Source organism: Pseudopodoces humilis, chromosome 13, assembly GCF_049639895.1.
Source record: "Pseudopodoces humilis isolate 2021_Gansu_Grassland_sample_001 chromosome 13, ASM4963989v1, whole genome shotgun sequence".
Lineage (NCBI taxonomy): Eukaryota > Metazoa > Chordata > Aves > Passeriformes > Paridae > Pseudopodoces > Pseudopodoces humilis.
In genome coordinates, this window is record NC_142212.1 from 5,927,417 (window position 1) to 5,949,260 (window position 21,844).

General features: G+C 37.7%; 1 protein-coding gene across 1 annotated transcript; it reads right to left on the reverse strand.

Annotated features, from left to right (window-relative positions):
* Positions 1-1,304: 1,304 nt before the first annotated feature.
* Positions 1,305-21,421, reverse strand: LOC102111023 (inter-alpha-trypsin inhibitor heavy chain H3). Its single transcript, XM_088061957.1, is given in 20 exon segments — positions 1,305-1,749; positions 1,849-1,960; positions 2,439-2,611; positions 3,691-3,895; positions 4,468-4,604; positions 4,727-4,741; positions 8,448-8,645; positions 9,034-9,173; positions 9,479-9,664; positions 10,639-10,820; positions 11,064-11,189; positions 11,509-11,677; positions 12,434-12,550; positions 12,969-13,094; positions 13,560-13,670; positions 14,369-14,531; positions 14,957-15,061; positions 16,061-16,227; positions 17,366-17,389; positions 21,303-21,421. Coding segments are annotated over 20 exon segments (2,676 nt in total). The 5' UTR covers positions 21,393-21,421; the 3' UTR covers positions 1,305-1,619.
* Between the last annotated feature and the right edge of the window lie 423 nt (positions 21,422-21,844).

A 21,844-nucleotide genomic window follows, 5' to 3' on the forward strand; every position in this document is an offset into this window, starting at 1 on the left:
TATAATATTATAAGATATTACACATCATTATAGTATTACTATAGGAGTGCTTATTGAATAGGAGCCATGCAAAAGCAGACCAGAGCCCCTGAGAGCAACTTGTGGCTCCCAATTCAGTCACAGACAAGGCTCCTGACACCTCCAGAGATTTGTCTCATATCATAAATCAAACAGGAAAGTCCTGGCTGGCCCAGGATTGCCTTGTGCTCAAACTCTGCCAGCCAGGTAGGTCTGCTGTCACCTGCTCTGCTTTATTGTGTTAATGGAGCAAGTGAGAATGGGACCAGCCCCCACAGGCAGTGCCAAAGCTCCTGTCTCAGGATCCAAAATGGATCATTTCTTTATTTCATTCTATTCCATCTAATCCATTCTCTTACAATAAAAATTTAGAACCATGTAAACTTAAACTTACTAGTTTCAATGTTTTAGTTTTCTCCCACTCCTTCCTGTTGCTCTTCCTGTCTTCCTCTTTCACCATTTCTATCTGGATTTAGCAGGCAAAGATCTGCAGCCACTGTGACACCCTCTCCCCTCACCTATTTTTTTTTTTATTTTTCTGTTGCATTTTTGTTCACATCTACCATTGTTCTTTCAATTTAACCTACCACCTCTTCTATAATCTATTTCCCCCACTACACTCCTCTTTTCTCTGTGTTCTGCATTCTAGTTTTCCACACAATTACTTTCTTTGTCCTATTACTGTTGGGGAAATTTTCTGCTTTGCCATGTGAGACCACAACTGCATTTTTGTGGCTGATTTGATTAAAAGAAATTTAAGTAAATAAGAAACATGAAGGGGGAGAGAATGTGTTTTTGGTTGGTTGGTTTTTTTGCTTTAGAAGTAAGAGCTTGCAATTTCTTGCAGTAAAAAATGAATATACAAATAAATGGGCCACTTGCCCTGAATGTGTTCAAAAACCCTTTATGGGAACAGAAGGAAGGGTCTTCCTCTGTTCCTCTGAAAGATACTGTCCAAAAGAGCTATCATTACTCAAATGTGAGTGCTGCTTGCAACCCTGGTGTTCCACTAATTTATAAAGATTCAGACATTTTAAAGTTAGGTTCAAATTAAAATGCTAAAATACAGAAGTTCTGGATGCCAACAGTCACCTCCTGTGCTGGCAGCAGCTCTCAGCACTGATCAGTCAAGAGGTCAGGTGGTTCCAAGTACCATGGGATTATCCCAAAATCTGGGCTGGGCTGTCAGATGTCCTCTCGTGCTCAATTTCAAAATGCATCTGGCACCCCAGGCTTTGTGAAACTGGCATGAGAATATTGAGCTGTTGGAATAACAGAACCAGGCACTGAGTACTGATATTTTTATTTAATCACTCCTGACACTCAATTATTGATTAAAAGTTGGGTAGAGGATTTCTGTTATGTTTTACAAAGTAACATTTTAAGTCAGAATTTTAAACCTAATAAGGATACTTCAGAGGATGAAGGTCTTACGCTTCAGATTGGATCAAACACACAGTAAAACTCTCTGAGAATCCATTATACCTTATCCTTGCTGAACATGGTATGCTTATATGCTTTGGATAGTTCTTATGTATTGAAAATACTGTTGTTTCAGACAAATATTGTCTGCCTGTGCATTTGGAGGAAGTTGTAGTTGCTTAAAAGAGACTGGAAACAATATAATCTGTGTGAACACCATCTATCAGCCCAGCTCCATTGTCATGGACAAACCAGCAAGGAATATCAACCCCGTGTTTAGGATCTCTTCTGTAATCCTTCTGCCAGCCCCTGAAAGGGAAAACACAGCCATGGGAGTACTGAGGTAGGAACAGCACCTAGACAAGGAATCTTGCCTAAGTCTTCACTAAGGACTTCATTATTTTGTACCTTGTTACTGTCAGTTCATTGTTTTTAACAATCATTGTGGCATCTGGTTTCTTGGGATCAGACCCAGGATGAATTTCAAGTATGGTGAAGTCAATGGGCTGGAAAAACTGTCCTAAAAAGAGATGCCAAAACTACCATTTCAGACATTAAAACAGAAGCAAACCAAACAGAAATCCCAGAATTTCTACATTCCTGTACTGGTTTCCATGTCCCTTCAGGGTTTTGATTCGATAAATAAACACCGAGTTTCAGGTAAGGCTGAATATATGCCTGTGGTATTATTGGTATTATTTTCTGTTTATAATCCAGAATTGTATCCACATCATCTGGATGCAAGTTCCAGCTTCTGACCACACCAAACAATTACAGCTTTTTTCTAGATATCCTTCAAGATATCCTTATTTGGTGTGTTGTCTATTCTGTTGAATTTATTACACATTTTTCAAGTCTTCAGCCTTTTAAAAATCAAATAATCCATGTGTTGATCTCTGAAATTTCTGGGTGTGATTCTTCTCAGCACAATATTCTGTCTATAAATTATGTAGCCTCCTAAGGAAAGACCAGCAGAGAAACACTAAACAAAGTCATACCTAATAATCCATGGGTCTGTTCAGAAAGTTTATCACTTTTCAATGTGTACAGTCCCAGGAAATCTTGATGGAGAGGATGTTTCTTCCATACTTGGTGCAAAACAACAACAAATGAGGCACCACTGCCCATTGAGAGCATCAGATTTTTTTTTCTGTTAATTATCAAAGTTAAACTGAGGAAAAAAGAAAAACATGACTTAGAACATTGTGTTTACCAGAGTTAACAGCAACAGAAATAAATGTGAGAAGAAACAAAGGTAGCTTTATAAATTGCTCAGTATTTTTTAAGAGAGAGGGTTTGCTGCCTCGTTTGGCCCATAGAGTCTCTCTGTGTATTCACAGACAGTCACAGAATCATATTAAATGACACTGGAAAAGGCTACCTGGCCTTTAAACTTTTCAGTAAGATGTTTTTAGCAAAACCTGTCCTTTAACAGTGCAATTAATCACAGATATGTTGGTGATATGTAGATACAGCACCTCATGCTCAGTAATACAAATTCTATTGATAAAACCATCACTTCTTTGCCTGGATGCTACATGACACTTTTTCCTTCAGTTTTTCAGAGAAGTTAACTCCCAAACTGCCTATTTTCATGCCAGGATAGAGAAGGTTTGTTTCTGATTTGTCAGTGATATCATCCATGTATTTATCACAAAAAAATCCTGTGTACGAATCACAGTTTGCTCTTTCTGCTGCATTGCCAGGCCTTGAGAAGGCAGGAATTTTATTCTACACAGTGAAATGTAAAGGAGGAGGAAGAGAAAATATTGCCTCTTCCTTCTATAAACCATTACACAGGTATAAATGGTTCCATAATAGATCCCATGAGAAATCTACCTGCTGACAAGAAAAAATATACCAATTCTGTAACTGCCACAAGTTCAATTTTTAAAATGGAGATTTGTTTTTGGAACACTATTATACATTTGAAAGATTACACACTATGGCTGAAGTTATTAAGTATTTGCAAGACACAGCTACATAAAGCACAATACCAAATCTAGTTTTACCATAGTCATAGCAATAGAAAACCAGGGTAAAGTCTTCATTTACTTATTTAAAGCAGAGGAATTTGTGAATAATTCAGCAGTTACACAACAAAATAGAAAGCAGAATCCAGCCGGGCTTGAATCAATTGCTTTTGTAGATTCACACATACTTAGAAGTATATTATTGATCAACATGTGAAAAAATGTTTTAAGAGTAGAAAGTAATACAAGAGCCTGATACCCTTTCTGTAAGTCTTACCCTGCTTGTTGCAAAGTGACTGAGTCCAGCCAGGTGAAACTTGTTTTTTCATCACCATTTTGAATTGTGATTGTTGCAGGGGTTACTGTCAGCTTTACATCCAGGTGCTTATTTGCAATACCAAGTTTTCCAAAATACGAGTTTTGGATCTTTGCATCACTATTTGCTCTCTTATCACCAATAAGTTCTCCATTGACTGTGATGCCTAATACAGAAATGAAACAAGAATTGTTTTATAGACAGGACCTGATCAACTGATGTCAAGGAGTGCCTTGAAAATTTAACAACAACTTAAGAAATTAAATATGAGTTGAAAAATAGATCAGAATTACTTGTGTATGTTTGTACCAAAGCAAAATAAAGTTCTGGAGGTTGTTCTGTGACTTTCCACAAGGCCAACAATCATTTTGTTGAAAAAAGTTCCATTTTTTCCCAAAGCACAAGGAGTTTGTGATGGGTACAGAGTCTGAGTGACATCAGTCTCTCTTCATCAGATATTCCACAAACTGGCAACCTAAGGATTATTTTATTGCTTTTACTACAGCTCACTGAGACAAATTACTACTCTCAACCCTCCCTCACAGTGGTTTTTAAAGTAAGTTTAGAAGTTCATTTTGCTACAAGAAGTGAAAATAGTCATTGTAATGGTAGGCTGTCATAGCAGGACCTCCTGCTAACTTTGTTGGGAAAAAAAGCTTATGCATTATAAAGAGAGAAATAGCCTTTAAACACATTTTGTTAGAAGTATCCTGTATTAAAAAAAAGTTAAAAACTCACCTGTAACTGGGTCATTTATTAAATTTAAGATCATGCCAGGGTTTTCATTGATATTGAAACAAATGGCATCCTTTTTTTGTGGCACTGATATAATGAAGTGTGGATCTCCATCAACTGTAAAGGCAAATCACTGGTGTCTGTATAGTGATACACAGGGTCAAAGCTCCACATGAGCATTTAATATTGCTTAATATTTAAATTTAATAAATAAATATAAATTATTTAATAGAAAACAGGGAGTTAGCAACACAAAACCTACTGATGGGAAGGAGGACTTGGAGGAAGGAGAAAATGACCACATATAATTTCAATTACTTGATCTTTAGAAGACATTGAGAGATGTTTAAAAAGTAAATTAACATACTTGCCCCATAAAAATGAAAAAATTACTGCTTTTATGGAAGGGAATTGTTGAAAATATTCATAAGAATTGTGTCATTTAGCCTTAAATACCCTCTTCTGATGTGCTAGACAGACATTACTCCAACTACTCACCACTAGTATACCATGTGGGTCTTGATACATATGTGTGATATAGTGGTGAAGCTGCAGAAGGAAAGTAAGTTGTTAGAAAAATTCACACACCAAAATGAAAAATTGCATGGCCCATGTAAGATGTCAGGGAGTTAATATGCTAGGCAAATCAGTAACTGCATCCTAGTTTTTAAAGCATGCAATCTATGGAATGTCAGTTTGTGTGCTGCTTTTGAATCAAAAAATGCTTCAGGACAGAGACATATTTCACTTGTAGTCTAAATTGCTCTGAGGGTTTCCATATAGCCCAAGCAATCTATCTGTAGGACACAAATATTTCAGACTTGAGGATTAAGCTATCAGCAAGAAAATGCAACATCATCCATTGAAAACTTCTTTTTGACATTTGGGTTTTTTTGTTTATTGGGATTTTTTTTTACAGAATGAATCTAAGTCTTTTCAGTGAAGACTTGAAAACACTAGACAGAGACAGAGACTGGCAGCAATGTCCAGAGCAAAACCATAAATCTAACTTGCCCATTTTCAGGATTGCCCAGCCAGCAATTTGGTGGATCAGTTACTGTCTCTTGAATAAAAGAGATGTTTTTTCCACAAGTGACTGAACACGTTAATTTAGACAGAGATGCTGACATCACAGTCCCTTGCTTTATGTAATTCCAAAGGAAATGCAAATTGGAGTCCATCCTCCATTCTTGGGAAACAGCTTTCAGGAAAAAAAGTGGTGGTTTGATGAACAGGCACTTACTCCTTACAAACTATTTAGCTGAAACTTTGTCACCTTGTTTTCAACCTTTAAATGTGTTTTCAGCAGTGAGCAGAATTTGGTAGTATTTGTTAAAGTGCAGTTGTACTGCCAGAAAAGGCATCTCTGCCTCTGGTAATTTCAGTTGACACATCCTGCTCCATTCAGAAAAGTAAATTAAATTACTTACCCACCAAAGGACCTGTGAACATCCCTGCTGAATGAAATAAAATGTTATTTCAGAGGCTACAAAGAACAAAACCCGATCTCACCCACTTCATTCCTTCTGCCTTCCAAAATCAACTCAAGATTTTGTAATTATGTATAAATTTCCAAATATTACAAAGTAAAAATTTAGTCAAAACAGGTTATTTAACAGTGCTACAAAGCAACAGTCTTGAAAGGGCTGAAAGCATGTGCATGTGCTTTCCAGCATAAATACTACTTCTCCAAGAGCATGGGGTTTGCTCTCTCTGGGACGGGGACAACCTGCTGTTCCCTGATCCCTCTCTGCCACCTTGTTCTAAACCGTACTTCCAGGAAGGAAGAATTGCCCCCCTGTTTCCATCTTTTTCTGCTATTCTGCTCTTTTTACATTTGAAATTCTGTCAGGGTGTCTGAAGACAGGGCTCTGTGCTTTAGAATTGGCAGTCATGGCATGAATGAAGACATGAGTATGAGATTGCTACACAGAGGTACCTGGAAGTCCCCAGTGCCAGCCCTGGACAGCAGCTTACTTGTACTGGGCCTGAATTTTGGGGTGGTGGGATGCTGCAGTCATCAGAGAAAGGAACTGAACTGGAAGCACTCTTTACAAACCTACCCATCTGGAATGTTGTATATCTATTTATAACACAATCTTGATTAATTCCCCATGAACTTTATGAAAATATTGCATCCTAGATCAAATAAGCAATCTAGAAAATCCATCTCTATTAAAAAGATTAAGTAAATTTAATAAGAAATGTACATACCTTCAGCTGTTACCATGGGCAGGTAAGAAGTAAAAGGAAGAAAAAGAGAAATTTATAGTTTCAGTTATACAATTAAACAGGAAGGATTCTGACCCTAATAAAACATTGTAAAAAAATTAAAACTGTTTGAAAACTCAACCAGCTATCTTCAGTATTTTGTAATGTCATTTCTTCCCAGTGATACAACTCAGTATTTGTAGATTGAACAGAAATGTACTGAAAGTAAAAAGCTGTTATGTGGGGCAGCAGAACTGCAATTTAATATGTGTGTGACAAGAGTTCTATTTGGAATTGATTTATTGTTCTGCCATATCTATATTACAAAATGTTCTTTACTGGTTTTACTATTTTGTGGTTTTCCAGGCATTTAAATGATTCTATTAATACTGACTGGATGATTCAGTACATTGATTTGTGAATGGAGACTTCAGGGTGAGTAAAATTGTTTTCTTTTCTTATAGAGGGGCAGTGCTTTGAGTATTTTCTCCTATCACTGCTCTATACTATCTATATACAGAGAGGATTTCCTTGGAAAGAGATTCAGGAAAAAGCCTTTGTACTACAAACACCTGGAAAGGGAGAGAAAAAAACTGAAGATGACTGAGTGGATGCCACTTCCATCAGATGTTTGGGGTTTTCCATCTTATGGAGGCCAGCTGCAAACTTTAAACTCATTATGCTGTGTAGTGACTTGAATGTTCAATTAACCATGAAGCAGTTTTATGTCCGTATTCCATTACGAGAGCCATGAAAACTAATGCAAAAATTTGTCAGCAGAATGCCTGAAGAATTATTCAGAGTTGAAGGGCACTTAGCAATTCACTGGTTTCAGGACTTACTGCAGCTGAAAAAAAAACCTCACTAGTCTGCAGTATCTCTGTTATGCTCAAATGTCTGAAGTTCCTATGCCAAAATCAGGAGGCTGGAAAGTTTTCCATCTAGAAGGTAGCAGAGAGCTCTTACAGAGCCTCCAACTTTTAGGGGCTCTAACTCATCATAGCTGGGGAAAAAATGAAGGATGCTGGTAGAAGAGACTGGAAAGCCTCTGTCAGACCTGTGGGATGAGGGTGGCTCAAACAATACATGGAGATGAAGTTAGGATGGCTTGGGGGCACACTGAGCAGACAGCACTGCCCTGCTTGGCCAAAGAACAAAGAGGAACAGAATATTTGTTACACGAGGGTAAAATAGAGACGCTGAACTGTAGGGAAGAAGAATGTTTCACTGAGCAAGGACTTTATAATTAGCTAAAGTATCAGAGGAGTTGAAACAAACTGTGTGCTTTCAATATAATTGCTTCTCTTTCTGCAATATATATATATGACTATTGTGTTTTACATATGTAATCTCAATCTTTTTACAACCTGATACATCCTGCCTGAGGAAGAGCTCATGCAAATTTTCCCTTTTCATGTGGAAAGAGGTTACTACATCTATCCCTAGGCTGAAGTAAGTAGAAAAATAAAGGAGAAAGTGATGGTAAATCATCTGAATATAGCTAGACTATTAGATTAGAAATGTTTCTTGGTTTTCAGGGTCTTTTTCTGTAACAGTTTTTCTATTCAGTTTAAAATACATTTGTTTTAGATTTATAGGACTTTGCCCATATGATTTAGTAATGAAGGATGGTTTGATGGAAATGAGCTTTACAATGAGAAGTAATTTTGCATAAACCACACACATGCTAGGCTTGGAAAGTAGATTTTTCAGATACATATTTAAAACTGTGCCCACATGAAAGCCTTTCTTTAGGGGAACATCAAAGGAACTCTTGGCTTCTCAAATACAGTACAATTGTGAAGATGTCTATACCTTCAGTGGGTTTATCAGCAATCCCCTCTTCATTGTCATTTTCTTCTGGTTTTGTTACCACCATGGACGTCAGTGGTGTTACAAACTTGTACAGTAGTGAGAGAGCCAGGGCTTGAGCTGTAAGGTTTTCCTTTTCTTCTCCTGTAGCTGTAATGCTGAATACAGGAAGAGACTCCCAGCATCAGTGATGGCTGAATCACTCACCACACTTCAGATTAAATATTTTAAAGTAATTTCTCTGTAGGTAATTTATCAATAAGATATATCTGTTACAGTCTAAGAGTACTTCTGATTCTACTGTCTGTCCAAGAGAAAGGCAAAACTGTGCTTTATACTTGCAATAATATAAAATTGTTTCTTTTGCAACCTGAAACAGGAATACTGAGGCTAGGGAGAACAGGTTGATGGATTTCCCTCACTGATTTTTATGCTTTCCCACTGGCACCTCAGTGGGATGTGAATGTCAGCTTCACATCCTAGAAACTGCAAGAGTCAGCAGGTGTAAGGGGTTCAGAGCTAAGGTATTATTCCAGGTGTAATTACCGTTTTTCCAAGAGTTGTTCAATGGTAAGATAAGCCCAGAGCCTTTCAATGTACTCTCCAAATATGTATTGTTGTTCTTGGAAAGCCTGAGCTGTTTGCTCAGCACCTTGCTGTACAGTGTACGACAGGGCATCGTTAGCCTGTTGGAAGTAAGAATATTCTCTGTATCACAAATAGCCAGGGACTGACAGAACTTCCCAAAAATTAAGACCTTCACACCTGAAAATCTTATAAAATTGAAAATCAGTCTGGTTCTACACCAGAAAATTGCCAGTGTTGTATGAGGAATTTTGTCCCATTGTTTCTGGGAATTTTAGAGATGTACACTACAGAGCATTACCCAGTTTTCCACATTCACATGGCATTTTTGTTCATCACAATGGAGGTAAAAGAAGCATTCAGAGATTTTGTGTAGCTTACATAAGTCAAAGAAATCCATACTTACACCTTCGCCTTTTACGTCTACAGACAAATGGTTTTGGTTGCTGTCTACAAAGCGCCCAGCCACCACAATCTCAGACCCATCATAGAAATGCTTAAAGCTGTTAGTAGTTAGGTCTGAGATTTCATTTTCTGGGTAGTTTAACTCCACATCTATGAGCATGGGATTTGACACCTCATCATAAAACCCCTGTGGGATTGAAAAAAAAAGAAAACATTTAACTATCATTGTTTCTTTAATTCATGGGTAGACCTGTAACCATAAACATATTGCTACTTCAGCAATGAAAACTAAAAGTGTTTTTTATAAGAAATATTTAGATATTTAGTTACATCTCAGAGTGCAATGTCTAGAAATTTGCAAATAATGGAAATGAGAAAGGACATACAAACTCTTCAGTCTTGCTAAGAGAGAGGAAAAATATTTGAGAACAGCATGCTGTGGAAGATTAGTTCCATCAATATAAATCAAGAGGGACACCAAGCCTCCCATTATTTGATAATTTTCTACACCTCTTCTCTGCAGAGACTGACATGACAGCATAATCAAAGGGACTGGATATTTGATTTTAGCAGAGCTTGCAATGAAATCTAATATCTAATTCTTTGGTGAATTATTTGAATGGCTGCTATTAGAAAATGAGAAGTAAAAAAAGGCAACCCTGTACGGCCTGTACTAGTTTCCATGTCTTATACAACTCTAAAATGCCTCAGGAATGTGGTAAGATACACCTGCTTGCAGTAAGTTTCTAAAGAAAGAATATCTAGAGCTTTATGATCTGTTACCCTTCTTGTCCCTTGACATGACATTAACCACATGATCTGTGAGGTGCAGGAGACACGACTGCAGCGATTCCACCAGAGTGTCCTTCAGAACTGTGACTTGTGTCACCCTCTGCCAAGTCTTAAACTCCCTGCCATAGCCCACAGTATCGCCCTTTTACTGTCCCTGCACTTCCTGCTTATATAAGGGGAAAATTAAATGCAACTAAAGGTCCCTTTCAACTCAAACTATTCTATGATTTTAATACTCTGATCACAGCAGACTCTGGAGTATCTCAGTATCAGATTACACACTGGGATTTTGATTATTTGAAAATAATAATGTGAATCGTTATCTGACCTAAAGTATCTCTGATCTCATGCACGTGGTAATTACTGCACCTGAAGCTGCAAAGCTGCATCAGAGTCAGGATAAATCCGACGAGCCAATCCTTTATTCTCCAGTGCCATCCTCTCCAAGAAGCCATAGTCGACACCACTGCCAAAACCAAGATTGTATAAGGTGTATCTGCCATCAATGGCCTTCTTCACTGCTTTCTCAATCTCCTGAGTATTTGATATACCTGCATCAAATCAGGCAATGTTTGAGTTGTTTTCAAAATAGATAAAATGATCACAAAATCAAATGTGACTTGGCATGTTCAGATTTCTTAGGAGACATTACCAAAAGCTTGATTTAGTACTATGATGCTGGTATAGTAGCATTCAAATCATGAAAATATCCGAAAGTCAAAGATGAAGGCAAATTTTAACTAGCATTTTTTTTTAGCTAATGAACTCTATTATTCCACCCAACACAAACTCACCTACATTTGGTTTGCCATCTGTTAACATGATAATTATAGAAGCACTTCTCTTGGGCACAAGGTTTTCTTCATGAGCAGCATTCAGAATATCAATTCCTCTCATCAAACCACCATGTAAATTTGTCACTATGAGGTAGACATAGAAATTTGGGTTCAGCAAAGGCTGTCAAAATAAAGGTCCATTTTCCACCAGGGTCTGAAGAGATTTCATTACAGTAAGAAAATGAAAGATTTGGATTTACAAGCAGGGGAATGTCTAGATAGAAAAGTACCTGGACTTTGGAAACATAAAGAGAAATAGATGTCACGTTCTGAGTAAGACTGAACCTCAGGAGTGCCACATCAGCAGTCTGAAACCCCAACAAACAGTAGCATTGTGTTCACAGAATCAATCAATAAATTAACTTATACAATGACCTATTGGCAAGGCCAGTCAAGCACTTACAGCTGTCAGCAGAAATCTGCCGAACAAATTTCCTCGCTTCATCCAAGTTCTCAGGAGTGGCCTTGATTAATGTTTCTTTCCAGGTAGATATTTCACTGTCAAATAATACAAAATTGAAGAAGTCATCTTCTTTAATGTCATCCAGGATTTTTAGCAGTGCTTCTTTTGTCTATAAGACAAAGAGATTTAAATATATGATTCAACATTTGACAGAATACTTATAGGTGCTTACAGAATTTACATCAATAATCTCTCAGCATTGGGCTATTTTTCACTCCTATACAGTATATATTGAAAAATTCTGAGCTTGTTTTGTTCTTGCCAGTCCCTGTATCCATTTCAGAGTAACTCTAGAGACGTCAGCTGCAATAACATCTGGTAAATCTTTGTAGCTGAGATGAAAATCAGGCTTCTCGTCATGGCTGGTTGCTTACACTGAGATAAGCTGGCATGGCAAATGGGTAGCTACAGGTTAGTGGAGAAGCTCATAAACAAGCATGCCTGGATATTTTAATGCAGCACCAAAACCTGAAAATCTGAACATTAGCTCACTCATAAGTCTGAAAAGAGCTGCTGCTTCCTGATACAGAATGTACACAGAAAATGCACATAATCTGTATGCATGGCTTATTTTGGAACTGTCAAGTACATATGACAGCAGTCTCTGGAAATGTTGGTGTTTAGAGTTTTTAAGTAATGACATTTATAAGTAAATATAGGCTAAATGTATAGATTTTTATTCTACAGTAACTGCAAACTAGTACATCTGGCACTGGGCATTAGAGAGGTCACACCATCGAGCCACTTTGTACAGCTTGAGCAGCACATGTGCACTGTAAGGCATCATGTCCCTTCCAGCACCTCTCCCTCCCAGCACTTTGTTCCAGCTCTTTCACTGGAACTCTGTACTAATGTAATAACTCACTTGCTCCATTTCTCTTCCATGCATCGAGCCACTAGTATCCAATACAAAAATAATATTCTTGGACAACTTCGGAAGATTTGTTGGTGCAAAGAAGTGTACAAAGTAGCCATTGACAATCTGAAAAAGAAAGTGTTAAAAAAACCCACACCACCACCAAAAAGTTTGGTACATTATAAAGGTGAAACAAAAAGTTGATATTACTTTCATTTAATGTCTAGCCACTGAGTGGCCTAAAAAGGTTTAATGGTCCTGACCAGTCTCACCTCTGTCCATGGTCTGAAGTGTCATTTAAGTGCAAGACTGGGCCTTTAGTCCCTGCCTGAGCTACAGTGTCAGAACATCTGTCGCCAACTGTGTCACAGCTATACCTGTTCCTACCCATGGACTCCACTGTTTTGGATCCCACCCTGAAGATGACTCCTGCTCACAATCAGCTGCCTGTCCCTTAGGAAAGAGCTGGCCCTCACTGCTCCCTGACCTTTACTGTGCAAGTTAAACTGTTCAACAGTTCGGAATTTCAAGATGTTAGACTTACCTGCAAATTATCTGGAGTTGTTCTCTTCACATCATATCTTACAGTAAAATCCCCATCTAAGATAGACTGTGAGCAAGTTGCACAGGTTCGCTGCTGATCGAGGGTTGGCTTGAAAAAGACATGGCCCTGAAAAGAAAAGCCTTCCTTAGATCTGAACCTTAATAGCTGAAAATCTTCTACAGAACACATCTGCATTTTTTAAACCTAGTGTATTTATTTTCACAGACACAAGAATAACCAGTTTTATTTGGTTAGCTACAAGGTTGTTTGTATCCATATGTATTTAGAAATTTATTGGTGATAACTGACACATGAAGGCTGCTATCCAGGGCTTTCTCCATGTGCTTACTTTCCCATCTGCCTTGGGTCAGCTCTTCACTCTGAATGACACCTTTGATAAAGCTGTTGTGTGTTTTAGAAATTCTACCACCCCCGTACAAGGGAAAAGTACTTGTTAGTAATTCAGTTTTTCTGTAAGAGATAATCTTACTGGTACCCAGGTTTCCTCTTGCTGCCTTTGCTAGCACTGAAATTATTATTTCAGAATGATAACCATAATAAGTAAATAATGGAATGCAGTAATTGATGTACCTTTTTTCCTGAAAAAGTTTTTTTAATGGTATTTTGCAGCTCATTGGTGATGAATGTTCCTTCTGCTTCCAGCTCAGTGATACCCTGAGGCTCAAAGATATCTACTTCAATCTGAAATATTAATTGAAAAATTGTTGTCATTGATTCAACCGTGATATATCAACTCAGCCATTTACAGGAGGATAAGAAACTACAGATGTGAAAGAGGGATTTTCATAAAAATAAAGAAATTTACTTTTGCAATTCATAATGGCAGTTCAAATCTACTCTTGTGTGGACACATGTTCAGCCAAAGAGGCCTTTTCAAACACAGAAGTTAAAAACAGAGCCAGAAATAAGCAAACTTTAACAGAAATATGACTTGTTGGAAAGCTAGATAGTGGTGTCCTACCAAGGCAGATAGACACAAAGATCTGTAGTATTCCAGAATGTGACATATGCACCACTGTGATTTAAAGAGGGTGTTGCTTCATGGTGGTGTGAAAAAGCTGAAGTTTATGCTATAAAGGCATATAAAATTACTCCAAAGCTTTCTAATATCTTTTTCAGGTTTTCATTTCCAAAAGATTTCTTTTGTAATGCTCAGTAGACAAGCAAATTTGTAAGGTTTACAAGTAAAAGGCTGCATTAAAGCATGCTGGTGAGTGCTCCCCATGAGACTCTTGAGAAATGTTAACATGGCCTTTAGCTCACCTGTGAACCAATGGGAATGACCACAATACTCCACTTTCAACAGAATGTATAAAAAATATATAAATAATTCCATCATCTCTTAAGTTACAGTCAAGTTTGATCAGTTTGCCATTTACCTCAAAATCTTTGACAAGCTGCTTTGGTTTTACTTTGATGAACATTTCATATTTTCCAAACTTTCGCTTTAGCAGTTCCTCATATGTGAGTTCAAAAGTGACTTTACTGGCTGCTTTAATGTTGACTGAGACAGTGAATTTTTCTGTTTTTCTTCCTGAAGCTCTGTATTTAAGTGGGTAAGAAAAAGATCTTTATCCTCTTTAATAATATTTATTGTTGGTGGCATATGGTTTTCAAAAAGAAGTAAAACAAAAATGGGAATTTTTATCTATTGCTAAAAATCATCAATCAATTCTCAAGATTGTACTCAACCCATAGATTTTTTTCAAATTTTCCAGTGAAATTAATCCCAGGAATAGGTCACACAAAGCCAGTGAAAGTTGCAGGAATAGCCTGTCCATAGTTCTAGGCAGTGCCTGTGCAGTGAGAGGCTATATTTCCTTTTTACAATTTGTGCTACAATAACTGTAACTTAATGATTGTTCTTTGGTCCCTTAATGTCAGCAAAGTGCCAGAACACAGCATTTCCAATCTCTCAGTCTGCTGTGGAGTGATGGCGTGGAAGCCACACAAGACATGATCCTTACTTGACAAGGCCAGCAGTCTGTCCTCTTGAAACAGCCTTCTCATATTGCTTTTTTGCAGCTTCTTTTTCCTTTATAGTTCCAGGATAGGTGACACCATCAATTGTCCTGCAGATGAAAAAGTCCTAGTTCAGTTCAAGGTTACTACAGGAATTCTCCCTTTATTGATTTGTTTGCTAATAACCACTTTCAGAGACCTGCTATTGCCAAGATTTGAGCCCTTTTGCTGAAGCCAGCCACCGCAAAGAATTTAGCTGGAATGAAGAGCTTTGTGCTCAGGATCATAAAAGAATCTAAACCAATTTTTACTTTGAATTAGATGAAAACTGGGCCGCAGCAACACAACTTACACCTGCCATATTCCTACACTTGAGCAGCTTCACCACCTCATCCCATGGCAAACCAACTCTCTGGATGTGACTCACCTGTCCAGATGTCATCATCTACAGAGGACCATTTCATCCTTGAACTCCTTAGATAACTAAGCTGCCATTCTCATCACCTCATGCTATCACAGAAGTTCTAAAATGCATTAGGAGTGGTTGTGCCCTAAAGCTACTGCTCCTCTTCACTGGAGACAAAGCAGGCACAGTGTGATTAGTAGAGATGGATATGCTTAACTGAATCAAACCTCATCATGGTGGAGAACTGCATATGATTGCAACTAAAGTACAAATGTAAAGGAGTAATTCTACTCTCTGCCTTTCATTCAAATATGCTTTTTAAATGAAGAGATAAATTAAGCTATAATGCCATCAGGGAAATTAAGTAATGGAACTTTCCCGGTTTGATAATACCAAAGTAAGAGGTACTTCTGAAAAGGTGGATGAATCTGCAGGAAAGGTCCCACATTCCCTAAGGTTCCTTTCTATTCATGATGATGAAAAGAAATAATTGAAAACTAGTAATCTTTTCTACAGATGTACCAATGTTTGCCTTTCTCCACATATCTTGCATATTAAGTTAATAATACCATAAAATTATCCGGGAGGTATTTAGAAATCTATTCAAATGGCAAAGTAAAATTGAACATTTGGGTTCAGTTTCTCACAGTTGAATTAGCACAGATTTTTAGTCTTCTTTAACAATATTGTAAAGATTACACACATGCTGAAATTGGTAATGAAGGCTGTCTTAGGGAGTTCAACATCAAAGAAGACTTCTTTGGACACATTTCCACGATTGACAGCTTGACTGGTGATGACATTGTGTGCAAACCGGGAAGTTATTTTACTATCAATTTTCATGCTATAGATTTCCATCCCATCGACAACCTGTAGATTGAGAAATGAAAAAAAGATTAAAAGAGCATTAGCTGTTACATTCATGTGTGTGTTAATCAGTTATTATAATATTTTTAAAAAGAAACCACAGCAGGACATTGATCACTCCAAATTAAAAAGAAAGACCTAATATAAGAACTGGAGTACAGCTGTGTTTCCTTGGATATCTATTTCACTGACATGATGGTGCTATTCTGCAAGTTATAACTGTGGACTTTAAGAAAATACAACCACCACAGCAAAAATACTGCCATTATAAGAATAGTTTTTTTTCTCTACTGAGAGAGTGACTTTTTATGGTTATTCAAAGAGCACAACTGTTTACTGCTGCCTCATTGTGTTAGTGACTGTAGTTACTGGAGGAGTGGATGACTCCTAGAGCAGGGATGTAAGTAAACCTCTTGTTTAAAAATAGACTAAATGCCTCCAAATCCCATTTTTTATGTTAATCTCAGCTTCCTTCCAGCTGGAGCTCTGTCTTTTTTAAACAAGGAAATGGGCAAGGCAATACTTACCTTCATTGAATGCTAAGATATAAGGTTTCTGGGCACTAAGTAAAAGCATGGGTAACAACAGATGTTCCCATTAGGAACTCCACAACAAGGTCTGCTTCTTGCAGCAAAACCAGCACTGGGAAGAACCCTGGAGCTTTTATGGTGGGCCTGATCTCTGCTGATTGATTAAGAAGGTCCCCAAAGAATCAAAGCATTTAAGCATTTCTGAAGGGGAATCTAGTGGACAAGTGGAATCAGCCCCAGAGATGAGGTCTCCTGCCTTCCTTAGCAAGAACTGCAACATAAAAGTAAAAACAAAACCAACATAGAATGAAAATCCTTCAGAGATACAGAGGTGACTTCATAACAACTTAGGTATTTATTCAAATACAATGAGATTAAAAATAATTTGTTCTTTCTATTTCCTTGTCCAGGAGCTTCCATCAGAGCTTAGAAAGAAACTGTCTAGTTAGCCCTACTGCCTAAAACAAGGAGCTCTGGGTGTTTCCCTTGTCACACACTCAGAAATATCCATTTGCTCAGACTGGACTCACAGAAATATTTTGTGAACACAGTAAGAATATTCTTGTCACTATAGAATCTTGGTAGCCCAGACAAAACCAAGCCTTACTCACCAAGCCATTATCAGCATTTCGCTTCTGTAAAGAGAAAAAAAGGGGAAAAATCATGACTTAGGTAGGAAAGCTGCGTTTAGAAATAAATCTCTTAGCATCCGTGTAGTTGTCACGAATCAAAAGAAGTCCAGGAGAAGGAAGGCTTGATAAAGGTATTCACAAATAAACTGAAGTAAATTTAAGAGAAGAACAAGTAAGGGACGTGACACAGGTTGTAGTTTATTTTGCTTTTGGCATTCCCAGCTTTGGTGAATCTTTTGGTTTTTATTTTATATTAGTGGTCTTTAAATACTGTGGTTTTGAAAGGTAAGTTAAACTTCAGATGTTGCTCGCCTTATATTTTGCTCATGTGACACAAAAAGTGTCTTCTTCCAGCTGAAAATAAACACGGACCCTTGAAATATGAGGGAGAATGAGAGGAAAAGAGGCTCAAATGCTCAGTGCCAATTATAATTAAACGTCATTGAGACTGAAGGACATACTTAAATTTGCTTAATAGGTCTTCCTTGAGTATAGGTTTGCTGCATGGGGACCTCAAGTTAAACCAAAATATCTTTCCCTCATAGTGACATGTTTTTCTTGAGAATTTCTAGACCTGGGCCCTGCAATAGATATTTTCTTTTCAAACTTATTCTGTTTTGGAAGAAATAAAAGGATTGTATCAAAGCATAAAAACCCAGCTTGCACATTTATTTTCCTGTCACACAAATTCAAACTATCGTGCAGATGCACCCTTACATTTTTTTCAGACTCCTAAATTTTTCCCATTTCAGCTCACCAACCTCTCATCCTAAAATGATCAGATAGGAAGGTAATTCGGCAGGATTAGAGAGAAGAGGCTGTCACTACAAAAGGCCACGTGGAAGGGGGAAAAAATAAGCAGTTAAAATGTAGGGTTTTGTTTTTTCCCCTTATTTGCTCCCAGAGTAGGTGCAAATATCAAAAGCTGTACAACAGTACCCCGTACTCTGTTCTGAAAGAGAGGACAGACATTAAACAAACTTCCTGAGTGCTGTTAAAATAACAGCTTGTGTAACTCAATTCCCATCAGCTCAGCTGCAAACACCTTATCTTGTCTGGCTCCAAGAGCCTCGGGGGTCACATTTTGTGGAATCGTGTTTACCTGCTCTACCAAATGCAGGGGTAAGGACACAACAAATCAGATACACATCTCAAGTACACTTAAGGTTTTCTGTACCTCTCAAAGTTGGAAAATGAGACACAGAGGGTTATTTTTTATTTTGGGGTTCTTTTCAAGATGCTATATTAAATCTATGGTAATGAAAGGTTTGAGGGAGGAGGCTTCTCTCCTGCTGTAAGAATCTGGCAAAAAAGTCTGTGTGTATTTCCTTAGGTTCATCCTTCAAACTGTTACTGCCATCCAGATGATTTCTGTGTGTCCATCTCTCCTTTTCACAAGCATATATGGATTCCTTTAATGACTGTATAGGGTGTGCACCAACTCAAATCTGACCTTTCCAATATTGGAATTATCTTTTCTGTATCCATACTGTCATTACAGCTTGTCATTTTCCCTTACAAAACACAAACTGAGGTATGTATCCCTAGAAATGAAAAGATGGAACTCTAAAATGTCAGTTTGTTTGGCACAAACTTTTCCTTACAGTGGAACTACCAGGCTGTTTATACAAAATACAAAAAAACCCAAAATATAAAAATGTATATAGCTACAAATTCTGCAATTCTGACTACTGCTTCCAAATTGAAAGATACTGTACCTGCATTTTACAGAATTGCTGTTGTGCACACTCTTTATCAAAATTATGTCTTCAACAGTAGTTTTGTAGGAGTTCTGTTTTGATTCTGTAAATATTTTGAGGCTTATTCTGTAATTTCCATTGAAGCTACAGAAAAATCTTTACACTTTGCACTTGGGCTGATCTTCAATGGAGATAATCAATCCAGCTGGACATCACCCAGCCACCTGCTCTAGCTGACCTTCGTTTGCACAGGGGAGGGGATTACGTGACGCTAAGTCTGTGATTTTGTCCTGGGTTTATTAATTTTTAATGATTCACTTGGGTATAACTTGAGCCATCACTAACATCAAGGTCATTTTGAGCTATGTGGGCAAAAAAAGCAATAGTGTGCCAATCAGAATGCTTATGCAATTCTAGACTAAAAAGAGAATTAACATCCTCTATCCTGAGTAACTGTTACTTGATAAAATGTTTCTGTATTATTTTCACATATTTGCCAGGTGCCCCAGTTATTAGAATTTTATTATTTTTCAGTTGTGCAACAGCAACAAACTCTTGTTTAATACCATTTTGCTGTGGCAGCAGAAAAGAATAGAGGTGCAAAAAATCTATGGAAATTGGAGAGGAAAAGAGAAATTTGAACTCCCAGGAAAACAGAGAAGGAAAAGAGGACTCCATTACAGTACTTGCTGAAAGAAGCCCTGATTGTAGAACTGGGGAAACTAAACCACAACACTACTAAAAGACTCAGCAAAAACTGTACAGTTATCTGGAAGTGACCTCTGGGAATCCACAACACTGAATGAGGTATTTGTATATATCCCTAAATGCTACATAGGAAAACAAGGCATGAAAATTATCTCTGAATCTACAACACTGAAGATTTCACCACCCCAAGTGATGCTAATTGGGTGACATGGAGAAGAGGCCATAATGCAGCTCATAGGAACAAGGTGTGCCAGCACACACAGGGAATTCTGATGCAGATTTTTGTTCCACTTTCAGCAGAATTTGGTCTGCTATTTGTGTCTACCTGGCTGTGTCTCTAAAAGCAGCTTTGACAGCTTAAAGATCATCAGCCAGCCAGAACTGCAGCCACGCTTCAGCACTAGATACTGCTTGCTCAAAGGAGCCAAGACATGGATGGGCACAGAGACCTTCACCCTACCGAACAATCTCCTCCATTTCGATCAAATCACATTTAAATAAAGTACAGAACAAAACTGGGAGAATCAACTGACTTTTCCATAGTGCTCTGCATGTATGGATGGAGCATTGCATAGAGCTTTGGCAGTTTTCCATTTAGAAAGTCTTAAGCATTGCAAGACATACAGAGAATCACAGGCACTATGGTAATCAGGAGGAAAAATCTGCATTATATCTGGGCTACATGATGGTTAAATAATAAGAATCCCTGGCATTTCCAAATTACAGCATTAAATCTCATGTTGAGTTTTAAAAGTTAGATATGTTACTACCCTGATTTTCAAAGAAAAAGTCTTGGCAAAGATCATAACCTATTCAACAGTAATCAACCGTAAATTGCTTTGTCCTGTTCTACCCAGTAATTCAGAATGCTCCCTAAAGGGATTTTCCCTCTGGAACTTCTCGGAGTACATTGCCACTGAGAGAGAGGGAAATGACTTATGGTGGTGAGGAGTAGTGGCCAGGAACTTAAACAAAGAAAATTAGGCAAAATATCAGGCAGCACTGTCTTACTCAGAGATCCAGCCAAAACCTTTGAGAGATGTATCTCATGTTGTGCTAACATGCAAATCTTTTAAGAAAAATCCTACCATGTCATTTGCATAGTGGGCAGTTATCTTGATGTTGTCTTACATCTCTGTTTTCTACTTCTTAGAGCCATCTTTTCACTTGTATTCCTTAATAGGTGTCAAAGTCAGTTCCCTGGAAGCACCGATTGCTTTATACATTTAAATATTTTACTAAAACATGTCACCATTATGTAGTGATGACAGTGAAAACAGCAGAAAAGGATGTTTTAAAAAAAGAGAGAGAAAAGCTTCAGAGCTGACTGAAAACTGAGGCTGATTACAGATCAACCAGCCTGAGTTCCAGCTTTTATCCTGTGTCCAGGGGTACCAGAGAACACAGAGCTTCTGCTGCCAGCATTGTATGAGCTCTCTGATAAATGCTGATAAACTGCAAGAAAATAATCTGAGGAGTGGGAGCCCCACACATGGTTGATTACTTACCTTGATGTGTCTGACATGTGCTAGCAAAAAGTCCGAGGATGCAAAGGCGGGAATCAATACTAAAATACAAAGCAATAGATTGTTTTCCATTTTGGAAAAACAGTGAGGTTCCAATTGGAATGATACACATAATATCTAATGCTTTGTTTACCAAGTGTTAATAAATAACCCAATGACAGAAGTGGGATTAAGCATTAGGCATTTGGGAGAAATCAGATGCTGAATTTTAAATAGGTATAATCTACAGAATACTGTTAAAAAAAAAAAAACAAAACTGTTAAAGAATTTACAGAATATTTCAGAAACATCTCTTCTATGTAAGAGCTCCAAACATAAACTCACAGTCATTTCTGTACTGGCAACTGAGATTAATTTCCACCCCAGACCCACTTTTTTCCCAAATGAAAACTGTCATCTTTCTGATACTTCCTTAAAGGCTTTCCCTGGCTCAAATTTACTGCAGCTATAACAGAGCTTGCAGCCTGTGAAAGCCATTTAAGCTCCATTTCAAAAGTATCCCTGTAATTCTCCATATCACTCAG